This window comes from Drosophila willistoni, unplaced genomic scaffold, assembly GCF_018902025.1.
Source record: "Drosophila willistoni isolate 14030-0811.24 unplaced genomic scaffold, UCI_dwil_1.1 Seg625, whole genome shotgun sequence".
NCBI classification, from domain to species: Eukaryota; Metazoa; Arthropoda; class Insecta; order Diptera; family Drosophilidae; genus Drosophila; species Drosophila willistoni.
In genome coordinates, this window is record NW_025814544.1 from 62,798 (window position 1) to 82,866 (window position 20,069).

Genomic DNA, 20,069 nt, shown 5'->3' on the forward strand with positions numbered 1-20,069 from the left:
TGGCTTGAGAATTGAGCAGCAAGTTGGTGGTCTATTCATTGTCTCTGAGTATAGTGTACAGTCGTGCAGCCAAGATGGTCCCTTCCACCATAGATCAAAGTTAATTAAGTCACTCGCTAGCATGCCTCGTGATGCACAATCTGCAGGATTCTCTTTAGTGCTGACATGTCTCCAAGCGCTACGTGGTATGGTCTCTAGTATTTCTGCCGTTCGGTTGGCAACAAATGTTTTAAGTTTACAGGGTTGATGCGAAAGCCATGACAAAACGATTGTAGAATCGGTCCATGCGTGTATCTTAACATCCTTCTGGCGCAGACCAGACCTTACTGCTTGGAATAAACGAGCTAATAGTAGAGCTCCGCAAAGTTCCAATCGTGGCAACGACTTCTGCTTTAATGGTGACACTCTTGTTTTAGCTGCAATGAGTGCCACTCCGATGCTTCCATCTAGGTGTGTCACACGGTTGTAAATGACAGCAGAGTAAGCCTTTAACGAAGCATCTGAAAATCCATGCAGTTCGATGTCATCGGGTTGATTGTCTACAAATCGAGGTATCTTCAGGTTCCTTAACGTGAAAATGTCCTTTCTGAATGTTTGCCATAAGTGCGCTTGCTTCGTTGGCAGTTCCGAGTCCCAATCCAGATTAAGCAGCCATAATTCTTGGAGCAGAATTTTAAACTTGATCACCACTGGCGCCAAAATGCCGAGTGGGTCAAAGATGCGTGCCGTGTCAGATAGCACTTGTCGCTTCGTACAAGTCATATGTTCCGATAATGAAACCTTATATGTTAGGACGTCTTCTCCAGGACGCCAATGCAGCCCAAGCACCTTTGCTGCCATCTTTGAGAAATCGATTTCATTTCCCTCGTTGCTGGCAATTCGTTTACTATTCGAGACCCATTTGCTTAGCTCCAATTGTGCCCGTGACATAAGGAGTATCAGCTCTTCCTTAATGTCGAGCAGTTCTTGTTCGTTCATGGCTCCTGTCAGTACGTCATCGACGTAGAAATCATCCAAAAGTATCCTAGCCGCCCTTGGAAACTCGTATTCGTGATCAGTTGCCAGTTGTTCCAGCACTCTAACTGCCAGAAACGGTGCACATGCTGTGCCATAGGTGACTGTGGTCGACTTGTAATGCTTCAATGGTTCCTCAGGGTCTTCTCTCCAAAGGATTCGTTGAAAATTCTGATGTTCAGGGGCCACTAAAATCTGTCTGAACATTTTGACGATGTCCGCAGAAAATACGAATCTGTGCATTCGAAAACGCAGACAAACGTTGAAGAGGTTGCGTTGTATACATGGGCCAATGTGAAGTGCGTCGTTAAGAGATCGTCCATCCCGATCTTGAAATGATCCATCGAACACCACCCGCAGCTTGGCGCCTATGACTGGATGGTGTGGCAAATAGAATGACTTCTTACATACGTTTGTGTCTTCGTCTGCAGCTACTTCCTTCATGTGACCCAGCTGGATATACTCTCTCATAAACTGAGTATATTTTAACTTCAAGCTGGAGTCCTTCATTAGACGACGCTCGACTGCGAGAAAGCGCGATCTCGCTCCTTGAAATGTATCCGCAAATTGTGGGTTTTGTTCCTTGAAGGGCAAATCGACTATGTATCTTCCATTCGAGTTGCGGTTGTGGGTACGCTGGAAGTGCGTTTCGACCTTTTCATCCTCTTCGTTTACAGTTGTGTGTGATGGAACTTCCTCTAGTTCCCAAAATCTTTGCAGTAGTCCATCTATATTAACCGTAGTCAGCAATGACGTAGATGATGTTTGCAATCTTGAAGTGTATACCGATGTGATTACCCATCCAAATATGGTGTTAACTGCAATAGGGTGCCCTTGACCATCGCATAACTTCTCTCCGGTGAGAACTAACCAAATGCAATCATTGCCCAGCAAAATGTCGATTGAGGCGTTAGTTCTGAAGTCAGGGTCAGCCATTTGGTATCCATTAAATACCGACAGTGATGAAGCATCAATGTTTTCACGTGCCAATGGTGAGGTGATCTTTCCTAAAATGTGAGCTTTAATATCGATGCAATGACTCGACACACGAGACATCATCTGGAGAGAGCAGAAACCTCTTGTTATTCCTGCCTTGACGTCTGAGATGCCCGATGTGGCAACTCGAAATGGCGAACGTGCAAGCCCCAACGTCTGTACGCACCGTTCCGAAATGAATGACAGGTCTGAGGCGCTATCCAATAAAATACGGCACGTCAGCAAGGCTCCTTGAGAATTTCGGACGTGTACCAATGCAGTAGGTAGAGTGCTTCTTCGTTGGCCATTTGGCTTACTGGGTCTGGTAACATTCATCATTGCTATCGCTGATGCCGCTGGTGACTCCTCAGAAGCCTGGCCTGAGTTGCCTTGGTGCTGCTCTGCGCTATTTTGCTGTGTAGAATGGCCTTCAGAATGCAGCATAGAATGATGGCGGCGCTTGCAATACTTGCAAGAAGACTTCGAGCCACAAGCGCTTACTCCATGTCCAGTTCTCAAACAATTAAAACACATATGTTTCTCCTTCGCAAAGGTGTAACGTTGCTTGACAGTCAAGTTCTGGAATGAGGACAAGCGACAGTATGTGCTCAGTACTATGACATTTCATACAATTACCTGTAATGGCAAGCATGGTGCGTGCTTGCCTTTTTCCTTTTTCATCCCTCGGTTTGCTCGCTGCATGATCGACCACTTGACTGAGCTCAAGGCGATCGCATCGTGAGTCCAAAAACTTGAGCAACTCTTCAATGGTAGGATTTTCGATATCTTGGCTTTTGTCGATCCATTCACGTCGGGTAGCCTCATCAACCTTGTTGATGAGCAAGTATATGAGCCAACAGTCACGGCCCGTTTGTCCAGAAGCGTCTAAAGCCCGAATAACATCACTGGCTCCGCATGTCAGAGCGCGTAGCGATGATGAGTTTTGCCCAACAGCTTTTGGCAATGCGGTGAATGTGTCCATCAGTAAATTCACCAAGTAACGGGGCTTTTCATATCGATCACTCAATGATTTCCATGCAACGTCGTAATTTGATGCCACCACGGGCAAATGCTGGATGAGTATCGCTGCTTCTCCTATGACGCATGACTTCAGGTGATGAAACTTTTGGATATTCGTCAAAGTTGCCTTTCCGTGAATGGTACTCTCAAACAGGTCTTTAAAGGCATGCCATTCCTTGTAATCTCCACCGAAGGGCTTGATGTTGATTTTCGGTAACTCACAATCTCTTGGTGCCGCTGTTGCAACCGACTGTGAGCCTGACGAAGACGAAGATTGCTGTGGCGAGAGCAATCTCTCAACCAATAGTTGCTGCTGCTCCATTTGCCGTTGCTGGTGTTCCATTTGACTCTGCATCTGGAGTTCCATTTGACGCCGCTGGTGTTCCATTTGACCCTGCATCTGGAGTTGTAGTTGTTGCTGTTGATTCTGCATTTGTTGCAGAATTCCTTGGAAGAGCGAACATCGTTACCAGCCGCGCCGATTTCTTCCAACTTGCCAGACGGAGCCAAGGCAGCCTTAAGGCGGGCATTTGCTATTTCATATTTCTCCTCGTATATCCCGAAGTCTTCGGTAGGGTCCACATAACCCTCTAGTTTGTCGTATTTGGCCAATTCGTCGCCAGACTTCACGAACTCTTTCCACGCATTGGACAAAGTTTCCAATTTGGTGTCAATTGCGAAGACGTCGGCATCCTGTGCAGGATTCTCTGCATATCCATATATGCGGGTAATGGTTGTCTTCAATCTCCCTCTGGCCTTTATGAATATTTTCATTTCCTCCATGATGAGATGTCAAGAAATTTCCACTGCTTGTGTGGACCAAAAATTTCATGACGCGTGTTTCTCCCAGAGATGTGTTCCCTCACGATCTCGTCGATTATATCGATAACAGATACCGATAGGCGAGTGGCGCCACCGTTTGTCCGCGCTTTTTCCAATAAGCACGCGATTGTCTACTCGATAGTAGGCCAGAACTATCGACTACTAACTTTGAGGTTAACAATTAATTGCAACCACGTTGCAACAAATTATCAAGCAATGAGTAACAAACAAACAATGCCCAACGATCCGGCTCGAAGGACCAAATTATGATGAACAATAAACCACTGTGTTTAATGTCTCATAAGAACTTAACTTATTTTTACTTCAATTTTGTTGAACTGTTTCTGCCACTGCTAGAACACGTCTTGATCGTTCGTTTGCTTGCTTATTACTAAATTTTCAATTCTTACGTAACTACGTAGGTCATATAGGTTTATAAAGAGTGACAGAGACAGAGCATACCAGACTGGCGCCAGTATATTCTAGAAACTTAAGAGAAAATACAAAAACAAAAGCATTGTGAGATGTGCAAGATCATTCATGAGTCTCTGCCTTGCTGCGTATAGCAATGTACGTTAAATGACAATTGGTTCCTCAACAATATGTATGTTTGTATTCAAATAATTTTCAAGCTCGCATTACTCGTATTTCTAGGTAACTAGATTGACTTGCTATGATATGAGATACTTTGAAAATTAATTGAAAATTTATACCGCCTTCTAAGACCCTTGAAAACAGGTCATTACATGGCATGGCATGACACTTGTTGGCATGCAGTTTGTCTCTCTTTCCGCCCCCATCCCACCATGACTCGAACCCGCTTCCATTTCAAGTACCTCCTCCCCACACCAATACTTTGACAGTTTGCCATTTACTACGGCAATGAATTTGAAACTTGTTGCTGATGTCGAGATGCTGATGATTTCCCATCTCACATCTTTTGGCATGCCATTTGGCTGGGGCTCTGGTTTTTTTCTTCTTCTCGTTTAACGAAGCTAATTAAGGACACTGTGGGCACGGGATTATGTTTATAACTTACAACAACGCAGCAAATGGATTTACGGAAAAGCAAATGTGGCCTTGGGACAACTAGTTAAAGTACATGAAGACAACGTGCCGGCTCAACATTGGCCTTTAGCTCTTTCTAACACTACTCTTGTAGTGTCTGTAAATGCCGGACCTGATGACAAAATTCGAGTAGACGAATTTAGGACTGCAAAAGGAATCTTCAAAAGGCCAATTCACAAGATCGCTCCGCTTCCAGAAGCATTTATTTGAAAGTTGGTTCTTTCAACAGGGGGAGCATGTTGGAGGAGAACTCCTGAATTTAAATTCATTAATTTAATTATTCTGAAATATTAACCATTGGGTTAAAAAGCTAAACTATCGATATATCGCAAGCTCAAAGAGAGTTCAATCTAGCATCACTGCATGTAGGCTTGTATATACTGCAGGCGTTGTATATCTCGGATTCAGCCGGATCGGATCACTATATCATATAGATCCCTTAGAAATGACAAAGTCACGAACAGTGACTTTTCTTAATAACTTCATTTTTTTCTGAGCTACTGTCGTGAAATTTCACATTGGTGAGTTAATTACACATATAAACGAATATGCCAAATTTGATCAAGATCGGTTGACTATATCATATAGCTCCCATAGGAACGATCTTTCGAAAACAGTAACTTTTGTCAATAATTTCGTTACTTTTGACGCGATTGCTTTCAAATTAAACATTTGTTAGTTTAATATATCTGTTAATGACTGTGCCGACTTTAATAAAGATCGGGTTACTATATCATATAGCTCCCATAGGAACGATCTTTCGAAAACAGTGACTTTTGTCAATAACTTTGTTACTTTTGCCGCGATTGCTTTCAAATTAAACATTTGTTAGTTTAATATATCTGTTAATGACTGTGCCATATAGCTTCCATAGGAACGATCGGTGGAAAACAGTGACTTTGATCAATATCTTCGTTATTTCCTATGCTAAGATTGTAGGCCGTTCTTTCGGAAACATTAGCCTTTTTAGCTTAAACGTTTTTCCACTTTGATTGCTATAGGTTAGGAAAGAGTTACCAAAAATGTTGCAAGGGTTTTCAAACTTTGACGCTGTCGAAGTTAGCCCCGGCCCTTTAGTTTTTCAGTAACATAGTAAAAATCATGTGTGAATTCTTTGATAGGCATTTTTTCTTTATATTTTCAAAAAAATTTTTGTTTGAGTTTTTTTCTTTTAGATATTTAATTTTTCTTGACTTTTCTTTTGCAAACGGATATATATATATATATATATATATATATAGTATAATTAATGCTTTGAGCAATTATTTTTTCATCTTCTATCCACGATAGCTTGCTTTTCAGTAACATAGTGCAAATCATGTTTGAATTCTTTGATAGGCATTTTTTCTTTATATTTTCAAAAATATTTTGTTTGAGTTTTTTTCTTTCAGATATTTAATTTTTCGTGCCTTTTCCGTTTGCAAACGGAATTCTTAAATGTCGATTTTTTTTATTGAAAAGTTTGACTTTTTGTTTTTCTTTTCCTAAATTCTCTGACATTTCAAAGTACTTTTTTCTGTAGTACGCTTCATTTTGCTCTTTTTTAAGGCAATTTGCACAAAATTCAATGTGTCTCAATAGAGCAGCAATTATTCTTATTTCCATTACCAACCTGGGTTGCAGCTTTTGGAAAATTTAAAATTTCAGAATCTTCTTCTGTGCAAAAATCATACACATCATAATTATTATCTCTTTCCGAGATATTCAACTTTATGTCGGTTTCTTCAAATAAGCGAAGAGTCGGTGTAGCACCTGCTTTCAGATATTATACGACAATTTTTTTTCAAAATGTAAGTTGCAAATCAACGCCTTGTCAACATTGACGTCAGATTGCAAATTACATTTTGAAACCCACTGGCGACGGACAGCATCGTTTTTACGAAACTTAAAAAGCCGTACGGGAAAGTGCTCTGATCCATCTCTGTGGCTCTTCAGGCAAGACTTAATAACATACTTAAGCGTACTTTTCCTACCATGCGTCACTTCTCCAGCAAAACTGTTGACTCTTTGACCTACAATGTTTGGCCATAAAAAGAAACTGATACAACTCAGAAATGCATTTCAAAGACCACGTAAAAGTGGTGTCGACAGAATTTCGCTGCTTGTACAAACGTACACATTTTGTTTTTTCTTTTTTTACTTCTTTTTAGTCTTACTAATTGAAAATTGAAATATCATATAGCCGCAATATTTCAAACGAAATTGCAGCACCCGCAGCCCATTGAAAATTTTATCAGGCAAAATTTATGCAAGAGCCTAAAGCCTCAAATGGAATGAAGTGAAGTTATGTTAGTTAATATGAATTATTTTTTTCGGTTTGTTTTTTGTTTAAGCACTTGGTAGTATACAAATGATTGCCGTTTATTGTCACATGCAAGAACGCGACGAGGCGTTGCTGCATGCCCCTCACACATTTCGAGTTGGAGAGTTTGATTAATTATCTGAAATGTCAAGGCAAATCTTAACAAAATGGGACAAGGCAAAACTGAAACTGTTTAAACAATTAACACCGGAAACCAACTTCTAAGCTTCGATCTTCGCATGTTGCAAAATTAACAATTATCATGATATTTCAGTTTTCAGTTTAAAATTTTGATTGAGCAAGGATATAGTTAAAAATGAAGTAAGTAAGTCGTCTCGCCGACTTGGGTATACCATAAACCAGGTGAAACAAATATTTCAAATTTCGAAAACCAATAAATGTATGTCTATTAAATTGTTTTAACATGCCTCATACCACATGCTATTTCGCTCACTCTACAAACACACGAGCACTCTAGCGCCGCCACTAGCCAACGCCAATTCTGCCCTTATGGATCGCGTAGCGAAATACATTCATACGTATATTTTGCATGTTTCTAGTCCGATTTCAATCAAATTTGGTAGTTTGATATAGATAAGATTAACTAGTCTGCCACATTTGATCGCGTTGGTCAAAAAATTGCAAGAGCCAATCGGTTTTTTTAAACTAAGGAGGCGTAAGTGGGCGTGGCAACATATTAAAATATATATATTCTGCGCGCATACTAAGCCAGTATACATACTAAATTTGGTGACTTTAGCTTTGTTAGTTTTCGAGAAAATCAGTTTTGTTTATTTTTCGGGGGCGGAAATGGGAGTGGCAAAATTGTTAAATAGTCAATATCTGCGCGTCTATTAGGACAGCTTACATACCTAATTTAATGTCGGTAGCTTTCATAGTTTTTAAGAAAATCAGTTTTATGTGAATTGCGGGGGCGGAAGGAGTCGTGGCAAAAAGTTGGAACAACTTTTTTCTGCGCGGCAACTAAACAAGTATATAAACCAAATTTGATGTTTCTATCTGTTATACTTTTTAAGAAAAGCAGTTTTATGTAAATTATGGGGGCGTGGCAAAAATTTGAAACAAACTCGATAACTGTACATACCACACGAGTCTGCATACCATTTGATGGCTCTAGCTCTTATAGTCTCCGTGATCTGCGTGTTCATAGAAACGGACGGACGGACGGACGGATGGACAGACGGACATGGCTAGATCGACTCGGTTGTTGATCCGAGAATATATATACTTTGTGGGTCGGAGATGCCTCCTTCTGCCTATTACATACATTTTGGCGACTTTAATATACCATTTCACCCTATGGGTGTATGGTATAAAAACCGAGATCGACTTTAACTTTTTATGCTTCTCTATCTATTACCGAATTGTAAAAACTGAAATTCATTAAAATTTCTACTAACATATTTGACCTACAATTGAAAAACCATCAAACTTATTCTTATATTCCAAAATGGTGACACATTTGCCTACATTCTAAAGAGAGAATTTGACAGTGGCATAATAAAAGTTTACCTATGATGACTTTGGAATTTATTGTAATGGACAATGTTCAGTGTGGCGATTTGAATAAACAATTAGACAAGCGAAAACAAAACGATCGTTTCATGAAAACGAACAAGAAAACTGAATTCATTTTGGTGGAAAATAAAAGAATATTAAATATGCAATAGAGATTGACAAAACAAAAGACATACATGCATATCTCATCGTCGGCCTTTTCAAGTTTGCCGCTGGCGACCTTTCAAACTGTCATTTGTCTGCCCAACTGGTTGGCAAACAATGTGGCCAAAAGACACCTACCTACCTAGATTCAATAGTTGGACTGGATTTCGTATGGACATCCGTTGACTGCAGAGACTGCAAGTTTCCATTGTATGCAGTCAGTATTTGTTCACCACGGAAAAGGGCTTCTTAAATACATGATGCTGGACTTAATTCCACAAATATATTCATACAAATGATATGCCTATATTCTTAAATACCTCAATGAGTAATCGGTTCAATCAAATTGCAAAATCCTCCAAACCGACATAAAATCAAAGCCGTCGTAATTGAAAACTGCTGCGTTTTTGACATTTGATTGTGAACCTAAGAGAACAAGACGAATTTGGCGAATTTCGTACACCTAAAAGTAAATATCTGCGAAAAATTTAATGTGGTCATAAAATTTTAATTTGTGACTTGTTTTCGAAACGATGTTTGAATGTTGTATGAATGTCGTAGACGCGGTTTCGAAGTTTGAATTTAGTTCGCGTTTTTAGGAAACACTAATATAAACGGGATATATAGATACTTTTAAAACAAAAACCAAAACAAAAAAAAAAAAAAAAACAAAAAAAAAAAAAAACCAATCGGAATACACACAAAGTAAACCCCATGACCTATATGGTAGCATCCGAAATGCACAGGATGTCAGGCAACATCGAAAACATAAAACAAATGGTGTCAGACGAATGTCAAGAGCCTCATGCTTGGCTGCATCCTGAAGCGTGTTCAGCAGATGGACTCCTAGGTACCTAGGCCTAATCGCTGCCAAGGCTACCCAGGCGGTGTGCAAGCGTTTCTGGAACATCCGCAACCTTTCATTTTCTGCAGTCCTTCACATGAGCTGTGTGTCCGATGAGCATGCCTGTGAGCATCCTGCAATCCTAGAATCTGCGCTGACGGTCTGTCGCCTTGCTGCACATAATCTTGGATATGACTGGTACGCTTACAGGATACAGGTTACAGGATCTTTTAAAATTTAGCCAAATTTCCATATAAAAGAATTTATTTTTACAATTTCGCCTAATTATATGTACTTCGTAACTTTGGCCGAAAGGACATTAAAAAGCACAATGATATGATATAAAGGATAAGGTATATGTTTCGTAACCTTTAACCATTTTTTATGGAATGTGTTCTTAATTTTGATGTAATGTGATATAAAAAATATATATTTCGTATAATGAATGATAACTTTTAACTTTTGTAACATTTTATGGAATTAATTTTAAAATTTGTACTTAATTTTAATGAAGAGTTTTATTCTTATTTCGTGTTAAAATTTTACTTAATTTTGATATAAAGGATTAAACGTAACCACTTTTGTAACTTTTTGGGTATTATGTTCTAAATTTGTATTTCCCAATTTTTGTCAAAAGGAACAATAAGGATTTTAAAAATGTTTAGATTAGAGGGATGAATGTATGCTAAAATTTGTAGTTAATTTTGATGTAGAATTTTATATGTATATGTATGTTGTATTCAAATAATTTTCAAGCTCGCATTACTCGTATTTCTAGGTAACTAGATTGACTTGCTATGATATGAGATACTTTGAAAATTAATTGAAAATTTATACCGCCTTCTAAGACCTTGAAAACAGGTCATTACATGGCATGGCATGACACTTGTTGGCATGCAGTTTGTCTCTCTTTCCGCCCCCATCCCACCATGACTCGAACCCGCTTCCATTTCAAGTACCTCCTCCCCACACCAATACTTTGACAGTTTGCCATTTACTACGGCAAAAAATTTGAAACTTGTTGCTGATGTCGAGATGCTGATGATTTCCCATCTCACATCTTTTGGCATGCCATTTAGCTGGGGCTCTGGTTTTTTTCTTCTTCTCGTTTAACGAAGCTAATTAAGGACACTGTGGGCACGGGATTATGTAAAAATAAATGGAAAACTACTAACGTCGTCTAATCTGATTGTGGCAAGGAAAGTTTTGATTCATCGAATCCAACGAGTAGCAGATTATTAATATGGCCGAGAAATTGGCCAACAAGGAGTATAAACCACCTTTACAATCTCCGACATACTGTAATGTAATTTAAAAAATATATATTTCGTATAATGAATAACTTTTTACTTTTGTAACATTTTATGGAATATATTTTAAAATTTGTACTTAATTTTGATTAAGAGTTCTATTCCTATTTCGAGTAAATTTTTACTTAATTTAAATGTATTTCCCAATTTTTGCCAAAAGGAACAATAAGGATTTTAAAAATGTTTAGATTAGAGGGATGAATGTATGCTAAAATTTGTACTTAATTTTGATGCAGTTTTTAATATGTATAACATAAGTGTGGCCAAAGGGACAATATTCATCTTTTGTAACTTTTTGCAATTGACATAGGTATGTAATTTTGATGTAAAGGAAGAAATCTGTTTCCTGTTTTACGAGGACTGGACTTATAAATTTGTTATATATTTTTTAAAATTAGCGTGTTTTTCATGTAAGGATTTTATCTATTTTTTAATTTTTGTCTCAAGCACCAACACGATATTTTTGAAACTTTTTATTTAAATAATTTTCAAGCTCGCAGCAATATTGTTACTTTTTCACTGAAATATTTTCTTTCAATTCATATGACCTTTTGTGAGTGAGTATTTCTAGGTAACTAGATTGACTTGCTATGATATGAGAAACTTTGAAAATTAATTGAAAATTTATACCGCCTTCTAAGACCCTTGAAAACAGGTCATTACATGGCATGGCATGACATTTGTTGGCATGCAGTTTGTCTCCCTTTCCGCCCCCATCCCACTATGACTCGAATCCGCCCCGCCCGAATAGGATTTTCTTGCTACTCCCATATAGTAACAAATTGCTCTGCACAGGTTGCAAATATATCCGCTCTGACATCATCTATAACCATTAAACACTATCCCATCAATGTGTATATTATGTATGCCCACACCCATATTCAGTAATACCGCAATTTTGTTGTTTCTCTTGTGACAAAATACATAATTTCATTTAATTTACTCGCTTTTAATGGACTGCCAAGCATGTTGACGACCATCAAAATACAAACAACAAATACGACGAAAAGAGCTTTGTCAATGTCGTTGTTTTGATACTCTTTCCAAATAGGGGCAAAACTAAGAGGTACCCGGATCTTAAAGTGCTTGAAGAGGGTATCACAAAATTGGTCGGATCAAGGAGAGGAGAAAGCATTTTGAAATGTATTCTCTAGGAAGACTGGTCAAGCCGCCATGTCAGCAGTAAAGCAATTTCTAATTGGATGAAAAAAAAAACTTTCACTCGTTGCAGAGGACGGACGTGTTTTTTTTGCGCTTATCAACTTTTATTTTTTCTCGCGATTAAATACTTTTACATAACTCTTAAATTATCGGTTTAATTAATAATAATTACAACATCCGAATTTTATTTTCATTTCGCGAGTTCTTGCTGTCGTTTTTGTTTAAATTTAAATAAAATCAAAACTTACAACAATACTTGCATTAGCGGTGTTGTTGTTTTGTTTATCTCTTTTGCTTTTGTGTCTTTACCGTTTTAACTAACTCTCGCGCTCTTGCGTACAAATTGTTGTTGCATGTGTTCAATTGACGCGCTCTCCCGCTCTTTCCTATTCTTGATTGATTTGCGCTCTCGTCTTTTGCCTACCCGCGACTCTGTGATACGTGTTTTTGGTTTTGTGTTTTCATTTCTTTTTATTCTTTAGTTGTGAAGGCTTACTCTGCACATTAACCCTTGTGTCAGAACTGGTCAGTATATTCTTATACACAGATTTTTTACCTTTAGAATTTTTATTTTTTATTTTTTTGTATTTCCTCTTGAAATTAAATTAAACTTTTGATAAAATGGTTGTCTGCTCAAAAAATAATTGCATAGTTGCCACTAATGCGGTTGACTCCCATGATTATATTCTTTGCTGGTTGTGTGACAATGCGGTTCACGTTAAGTGTGCAGGTTACACAGGCAGAATCAAGGAGTCTATTGCTAAAGGTGGTGGCTTAAAATATGGATGTGATGCTTGCCGGGAGGTCGAGAATGAGATGCGCTCTTTCATGAGGCGGACTAGAGATAGTTTTGACACTTTAAGGGCAGGTTTTAATAAACTCCAAGCGGAGTTTACTGCGGTGGAGACTCAGTTCAGAAGTTTATCGCTTATGAATGAGTCTCCGAAACGTAAAAGGACCAGTCCTTGGGGTGTTTCTGTATCTGTAGATCCGCCAGCGTCTCTTATCGTCCCCGACCGGTCTCATGCACAGTCCACTCCTAATGTACAGCAATTGATATCGTTTAAGAGCCCGGTTGTGAATGCTATTAGTAATGAATTACCGGTATCACCTGGGAATGATCTCTTAAAAACGATGCCTATTGTAGTGTCCGATGTGTCTGGGCAATTACCCATTCCAATGGAAATTGCCGATAGTTCTAAAAGTATTGAGGGCCCCGTAAACAAGTTGACTGCTGCAGTGGGTGACTTGTCCAACGTACTACTGCGGCTGACGCTTCGGGACCGCGGCCTCTCGTTGGCATACCACCAAAGAAACATATATTTGTTTCTAGGCTAGACCCTGTTGTCACATCTGATGATGTAATAGCCTATATTCGGAAGAAAGTTAACGTCTCGAATATTGCGGTGGAGAAGTTTAAATTTTCTTATTCTCGGGACATTTCGTCCTTTAAAATTAGTGTTTCTGGCAATATCTTCGACACTATATGTCGAGAAGATTTTTGGCCTATTTAGTTAAGGAATATACTGTAAAAAAGAAAAATCGGCAACCGATTCGCTTGCCTACAACAACAACTAATACTATTCCTGCCACATCAGCATCAGCTGGTGTGTCAAAAAACTAGCTTCGTCCCTTAACCTTGGTTACCAGAACGTTAGAGGACTGAAATCTAAACTTCCTAATCTCTATGTAGATAGTCTTTCTTTTGAGCATAACATTCTAGCTTTCACAGAGACGTGGCTAAAACCTGATATTGCTGATGCATCGGTTTTTTCCACAAACTTTTCTATTTTCAGACGTGACCGGATTTCTCGCATAGGTGGTGGCGTTCTGATAGCTGTTGATGCTGCTTTATCATCTGAAATGATTCAATTTTCTAGTACCCAGGAGATTGAGTTTGTCGGTGTTAAAGTAAATTTTAAATCTTTTAATGCTTTATTACTTGTTCCTATATTCCACCATTGTCAGACATGGTGGTATATTTAAATCATTTAGAGGCAATTCAGTTTGTCTCCTCTTTAGTTTCGAGTCAAGACATGCTCATAGTTGTAGGTGATTTTAATTTACCCGCTTTAGCATGGTCACTAACAGATGAATCTACCACGTTGCTGCCCTCTTTGTCACATGACTTTATTGATGGCCTTCTAGGCTTATCTTTATCCCAAGTCAATCCTGTCTTAAATTCTAATGGAAAATCGTTAGATCTTATTTTTGTATTGGATTCTTCTTATTGTGAGGTTTCTAGGATCGAACCATTTGTTCTTCCAGAAGACAAATTTCATCCTACATTAAATTTAAAAATTGATTTGCCCTTGCTTTCACCATTACTTGGTTCAAATGAGTTACCACTAACTAGGTGCATTCGTAAGACTGACTTTGCCAGCCTTAATGAAAACATTGCTACTACCGATTGGTCTTATCTGTACAATTGTAGTGATATGAACTCGGCTGTTCGTTTTTTCTATGATACTCTGAATTCACTCTTTGATATTTGTGTGCCTCTTGGTAGGCTGGAGCGGCTTAACAAACCTCCCTGGTTCTCTCGCGAGCTATCCAATTTGAAATGTGTATTTCGCCAGACACGATATTATAAGAAGTTTCAAAAAACACGTCGTTCATCAGATTATGCTCTGTATACAGTCGCTCGTTCAAAATTCATGATGCTTAATACACAATGCTATAAGAATTATCTTCAGCGGTGTAAGCTTCAGTTTTCTTCTGACCCTAAACAATTTTATAATTTTGTTAATTCTAAAAGTAAGACCTCTGTGCACCCATCTTTTTTGTCTTTTCAAAATAAAAAAGCGAGCACTGATCAGGCAATTGCCGATATGTTTGCGAGTTTTTTCAAAACAACTTATTCCTCAACGGAATATCGAGCAAGTCCGTATCCTTATCATTTAAAAAAGGCTAATTGCATTTTCAATCCAGTGACTGATGAAAGTTCTATTCTTAGCGAACTTAAATTAGTTCAACCTGTTTATTCTCCGGGGCCAGACGGTATTCCTGGATGTGTACTCAGGTTCTGTGCAAACGCATTATGTAAACCCATTTTAAAATTGTTTCTATTGTCTGTAGACTCTTCCTCTTTTCCATCTATTTGGAAGGAGTCGTATATTATTCCTCTGCATAAAAATGGCAAAAAGTCCTAAGCCTCTAACTATAGAGGTATCTCAAAATTGTCCGCTATTCCGAAAGCTTTTGAGAAAATTATAACTTCTCAATTGCAACATTTTTGCAGCTCTATTATTTCGCCATCCCAACATGGGTTTGTGAAACGTAGATCTACAACCACTAACCTTTTAGAATTTACATCAATAATTATCAAGGGGTTCAAAAATGGTAAACAAACTGATGTCATATACACTGACTTCAGCAAAGCCTTTGATTCCGTTAATCATACCCTATTACTTTCTAAGCTGAGCGACATTGGGTTTCCACCCCTTTTCCTTTCTTGGGTTCGAGAATATTTAACAAATAGAAAACAGAAGGTACTTTTTAAGTCTTCTTTTTCCGTTTCCATTTCTGTGACTTCTGGTGTACCTCAAGGTAGTCATCTTGGCCCTCTGCTCTTCACACTATTTATTAACGATCTTCCATCAGTCATTGTTCATTCGCGTGTGCTTATGTATGCTGACGATGTCAAGCTTTGTCTTACTTATAAAGATACAGATTCATTTAGTCGGCTACAAGCTGATCTTAAAAACTTTCAATCCTGGTGCCAGTTTAATCTACTAAATCTTAACACTACCAAATGTAAGGTAATGACTTTTTTTCGTAACTCTCCTCAACTGGTCACTTATTTTCTAAACAACAGCTCTTTAGAACGTCTAAATAATATGAATGATTTGGGCGTACTTATGGACCATAAGTTAAATTTTCACACCCATATTTCCACCACGGTCGCAAAGGCCATGAGTGTCCTGGGTTTCATTAAAAGATGGTCAAAAGAATTTGATGAGCCCTATACAACTAAAGTTCTTTTTACTTCGCTTGTCTGTCCTATTTTAGAGTATGGATCTTGCATTTGGTCACCTCAATATGAGTCGCACCAGATTAGACTAGAATCCGTTCAAAAGCAGTTCTTGCTATTTGCTCTTCGTGGCTTAAACTGGGATCGCAATGTCAATTTGCCTTCGTATTCTAGTAGACTTCTCTTAATTAACCTTCGGTCCCTAACTAACCGTAGAATTATGCTTGGTGTCATTTTTATGCACAAGCTCCTAATTGGTGATATCGACTCGCCTGAGTTATTAGCTCAGGTGAATCTGTCGGTACCATGTAGACAGAGTAGACATCCTTTGATACCTTTATCCCTTAGTCGTTGTTCTTCTAACTACGCTATGCATGAACCTTTTAGGGTCCTCTGCTTTGATTACAATCTTCTATCCCTGTAATCGGCTCAGAGTTTTCTATTAATATGCTTAAAACATCTATCCTATGCCATTTAGTTAATAGATAGCTATAGTATTATGTGTTTGTCTGTCTTTTCTATTGTGTATTTTGTCCACGCGATTCGTGCCGTGCGTTATACGGCTGCACCTCTCGGTCGGTCGGGTGGGAGGTGGGCAGTTATCTGCTTGGGCTCGCGCGTAACAGGCTTTGTCCTGGTGTCGTAGGGGCCACTTGAATGTACTGCGCATAGTATCGTCAACGTCCGCTATAAATCCGGTCCTAAATAAGATGAGCTCCTCGGGACGCCCAATCGAACTACGAAACAACCAAATTTCCCCATTGTAAAGAGCAAAAGATATAAAATTGCATTAACAATCCAGTTTATTACTTATTTTTAAATACAACTATGGGTCAAAAAAAGTCATTATAGAAATTTTAAAAAATTTGTAGAATCGTTGTCAATTCTAATGCAAAAAAATTCAATATATATGTAAGCCCTATTTTCTTTAATATGCTTTGTCCTCCTCTTTCTTCAACTTAACCAAAACTTTTTGGTCATTTCTAGCGATATTTATCTTGGTGTCCTCTTCGGATGGCCTGCTCTCGGGGTTGCTTATTAACGATTTTCTTGAACTTTTCCAGTTGATCGACCTTAGCTGCGGCCTTAAGCCATTCTTTTTATTTCTTATTTTTCTACTTTTTAACCAACGGACTTCAGGCTTTTGATCGCCATTTTTTTCACGTTATCGGCCACACGACGTTTTTTCTTGAAACTCCTTGGTTTGGAAGTCGGACTTCTAGTGAGTGGGCATACCTCACGGGAAACGTGGCCAAAAGGAGCCATCCACATTACTTTCGTATTAGGGGAAATTACCGCCTTCTTCGCTTTGATCTTAGGTTTAACTTTGTCCGCTTTAAAACCTTGGAATTTTGGACGAGCATTAAATTTAGCACATTTTGGTGCATCCTTCCACTTTGGCTTCGGCTTCATAATTTGTGTTCAATGAAAGACGTTAGTGTTTCTTGAAGTTATTAAATGTTTATTTATTTATATATATATCTAGGCACTAGCACATAAACCAGTGACTAAAAGTTGTCGCAACCAACACATAAATTGGGTGGACCTCGGAGTGAGATTACAAAGGTAGAGATGGGGGCCAAAGACACAGCGATGCACACCCGATGTAGCTACAATTGGTAGATACCAAGATGTCCTTATTGGTAAGATCAGATGATCTTACTAAGAATAATGCATTTCTTTTATAGTACAAAATAGCGAGCTCACCAGTGCATAGTTCGACATAGTGTTAGGTCGGCAAAGTACGTCTTTATTGATAATAGCTAACCATAGCAGCTTAATTAACTAGGTCTTTATTGTTTACTGCTGACCATATCAGATCTACTTATGACTGATGAGCCATCGATATCTATAATCGGGTTACATACTTAATTGACATACATTTCCATGTGTTCTATATTATAATTGTCTTAATGTTAGCTTATTTTATATAATCTAAACACCAACATACTCCCGGCCGTTGAACAGGTGTTCAACGTTATCCAACGTTGACCGCAAAATTGCTGGGGCTGGGCTTACTGCAGCAGGAGTCGGTATGGGATTGACGATCCTCACGGTTGTCTGCTCTGGACCATTGTGTCTTGGGGGTTGTGAGCATCTTCTTATTCCATATACCATCACAAGAACCAATGGTATTGTTAGCGCTACGTAGGAGACGATAACATGGTGAGCCGGCTGGCTGGGGTCTTCTGGGAATTTCCAGTTTTGCTTAGTTTCCAGTTTTCCTTGAATATTGCTTAGTTCGTCGTAGCTTAGCTGCATCTTTGTGAATTGTGTTGTTGTTGGCGCTACTTTTGTTGGGCCAATGCTGAAGTTGCCAAATCGGACATATGACAATTTCATTGTGTCTGTCGTAGTTATACGGTGACCTGTTATTCGTATAGCAGAACTCCTTGCTGTACTCGTCGGGTCTAGAGTTAACAATCCAGTTTTCTTAATAGTGACACCTTGTATATTATCGTCACAGGTCACTGCGAGTTCAATTGGTCTAGTGGTGGCAAAAATACACTGATTTTTGTGATACATGTCGTACCCCACGAATGATCTGTTTGTGTGTTGTATTTGGCAAGTTGATGATGTTGTGTTTTTGAATAGCTGGAACTCACAGTTGCTATTAGCCGAAAACGTCGTTTGTTTATCAAATATATTGCTCGTTGTTGAGCTGATGGCATTGTTCCAAATCGGCTCTTGAGAGCCCAATGTATTGATTCTGTTCCTTGTTGACAGCAATGATGGGAATTTTAACGTTCATGATTACAATCCCATGAGTTCCAATTGCTGGAATGGGTACCAGGTTATACAGTTGCACTGCCTACGTTGCCATTAATGGAAATGTGACCTTAAATATCACATGATTGTTTGCGATTGTACCTTGTGCCTTCATTAAGCCATATAATTGCAAGACGTCGTTATCTGGAACTGGCAAATCCAAACCAAACGGAAGATGTCTCTTCAGTTGGTTCAGATGTTCCCGAAGCTGGCCTGGTGATAGTAGTAACGGGCTTATTTTGCTATGATGGGCATCTGTAAATATCGGGAAATTTCGGTTTGAATTCGTTGCAAATTCCCTGCAATAACTGTCATCTGAGTAGTTAACGTGATATACCATTGCAATGCCTTTACCGCATTGTCCTGGACCTTGGTCATGTCGTTCATTTGTTGTTCCATTAGTTTCATCTGATTTTCAATTGTGGCTTCATCTCGCTTAATGATATTTATTGTTGAATCAATTACAGATGTCTGATTTTGCAGCAAGTTCAATAAGTAATCTTCATTTGATTTAACTTTTCGTATGGTGCCTGACATCTCTGTTGCATACTTTGAGTCCAGCACACCAAATAAGCCGTTCGCAATGTTCCCAATTATATCTAAAGGCGATCGTCGTAGGCGTTCTATGTGAAGGAGATCATTTCCTGTCCGTAGCTCTGAGTTGACATGCTCGAAGTGCCTCTGCATTGCGGCATTGCATGCCTCTGGAACCTTCATTAACACGCATATTTCTCCAACCTTTACTACTCCATCTGAAAATGTCTTCAGCTCGGCCCAATATGGTTCGAGATCGTAGAATGCACAATAGTCCAGTCAGACGTTGCCATCCTTCCTGTGCCAATACTTTCATAGTATATGCCTGGTTTGGGGTTGAATCGAGTTATATTAGTCTTTGAGCAAATGCTATAGGCAATAACAACAGCATTAGGCAGATCGTCATTGCCAACGGTGGCAGACCGATCGATAAGCGTCTTTTTGTTTTTGGTTCTGCGTTGTCCTCGATACCAGGGTCTTTTTGGGAATTCGATTCTGTGTCATCTGCCTCGATTTTACGTTTTGTCGCCGTCTCTCTAAGCAAGGGGGCCAATTTATGGATAGCCCGCTTGTAGGTGCCTCTGGCTGTTTTAA

The 20,069-nt window shown here is 38.9% G+C and overlaps 1 protein-coding gene across 1 annotated transcript; it reads right to left on the reverse strand.

Annotated features, from left to right (window-relative positions):
* Positions 1-2,330: 2,330 nt before the first annotated feature.
* LOC124461758 lies at positions 2,331-4,658 on the reverse strand. Its single transcript, XM_047013220.1, has 4 exons — positions 4,637-4,658; positions 3,480-3,716; positions 2,984-3,267; positions 2,331-2,417 (listed from the first exon to the last, which is right to left on the reverse strand). Exons 1-4 carry the CDS (start codon positions 4,656-4,658, stop codon positions 2,331-2,333), a joined length of 630 nt encoding a protein of 209 aa, XP_046869176.1.
* Between the last annotated feature and the right edge of the window lie 15,411 nt (positions 4,659-20,069).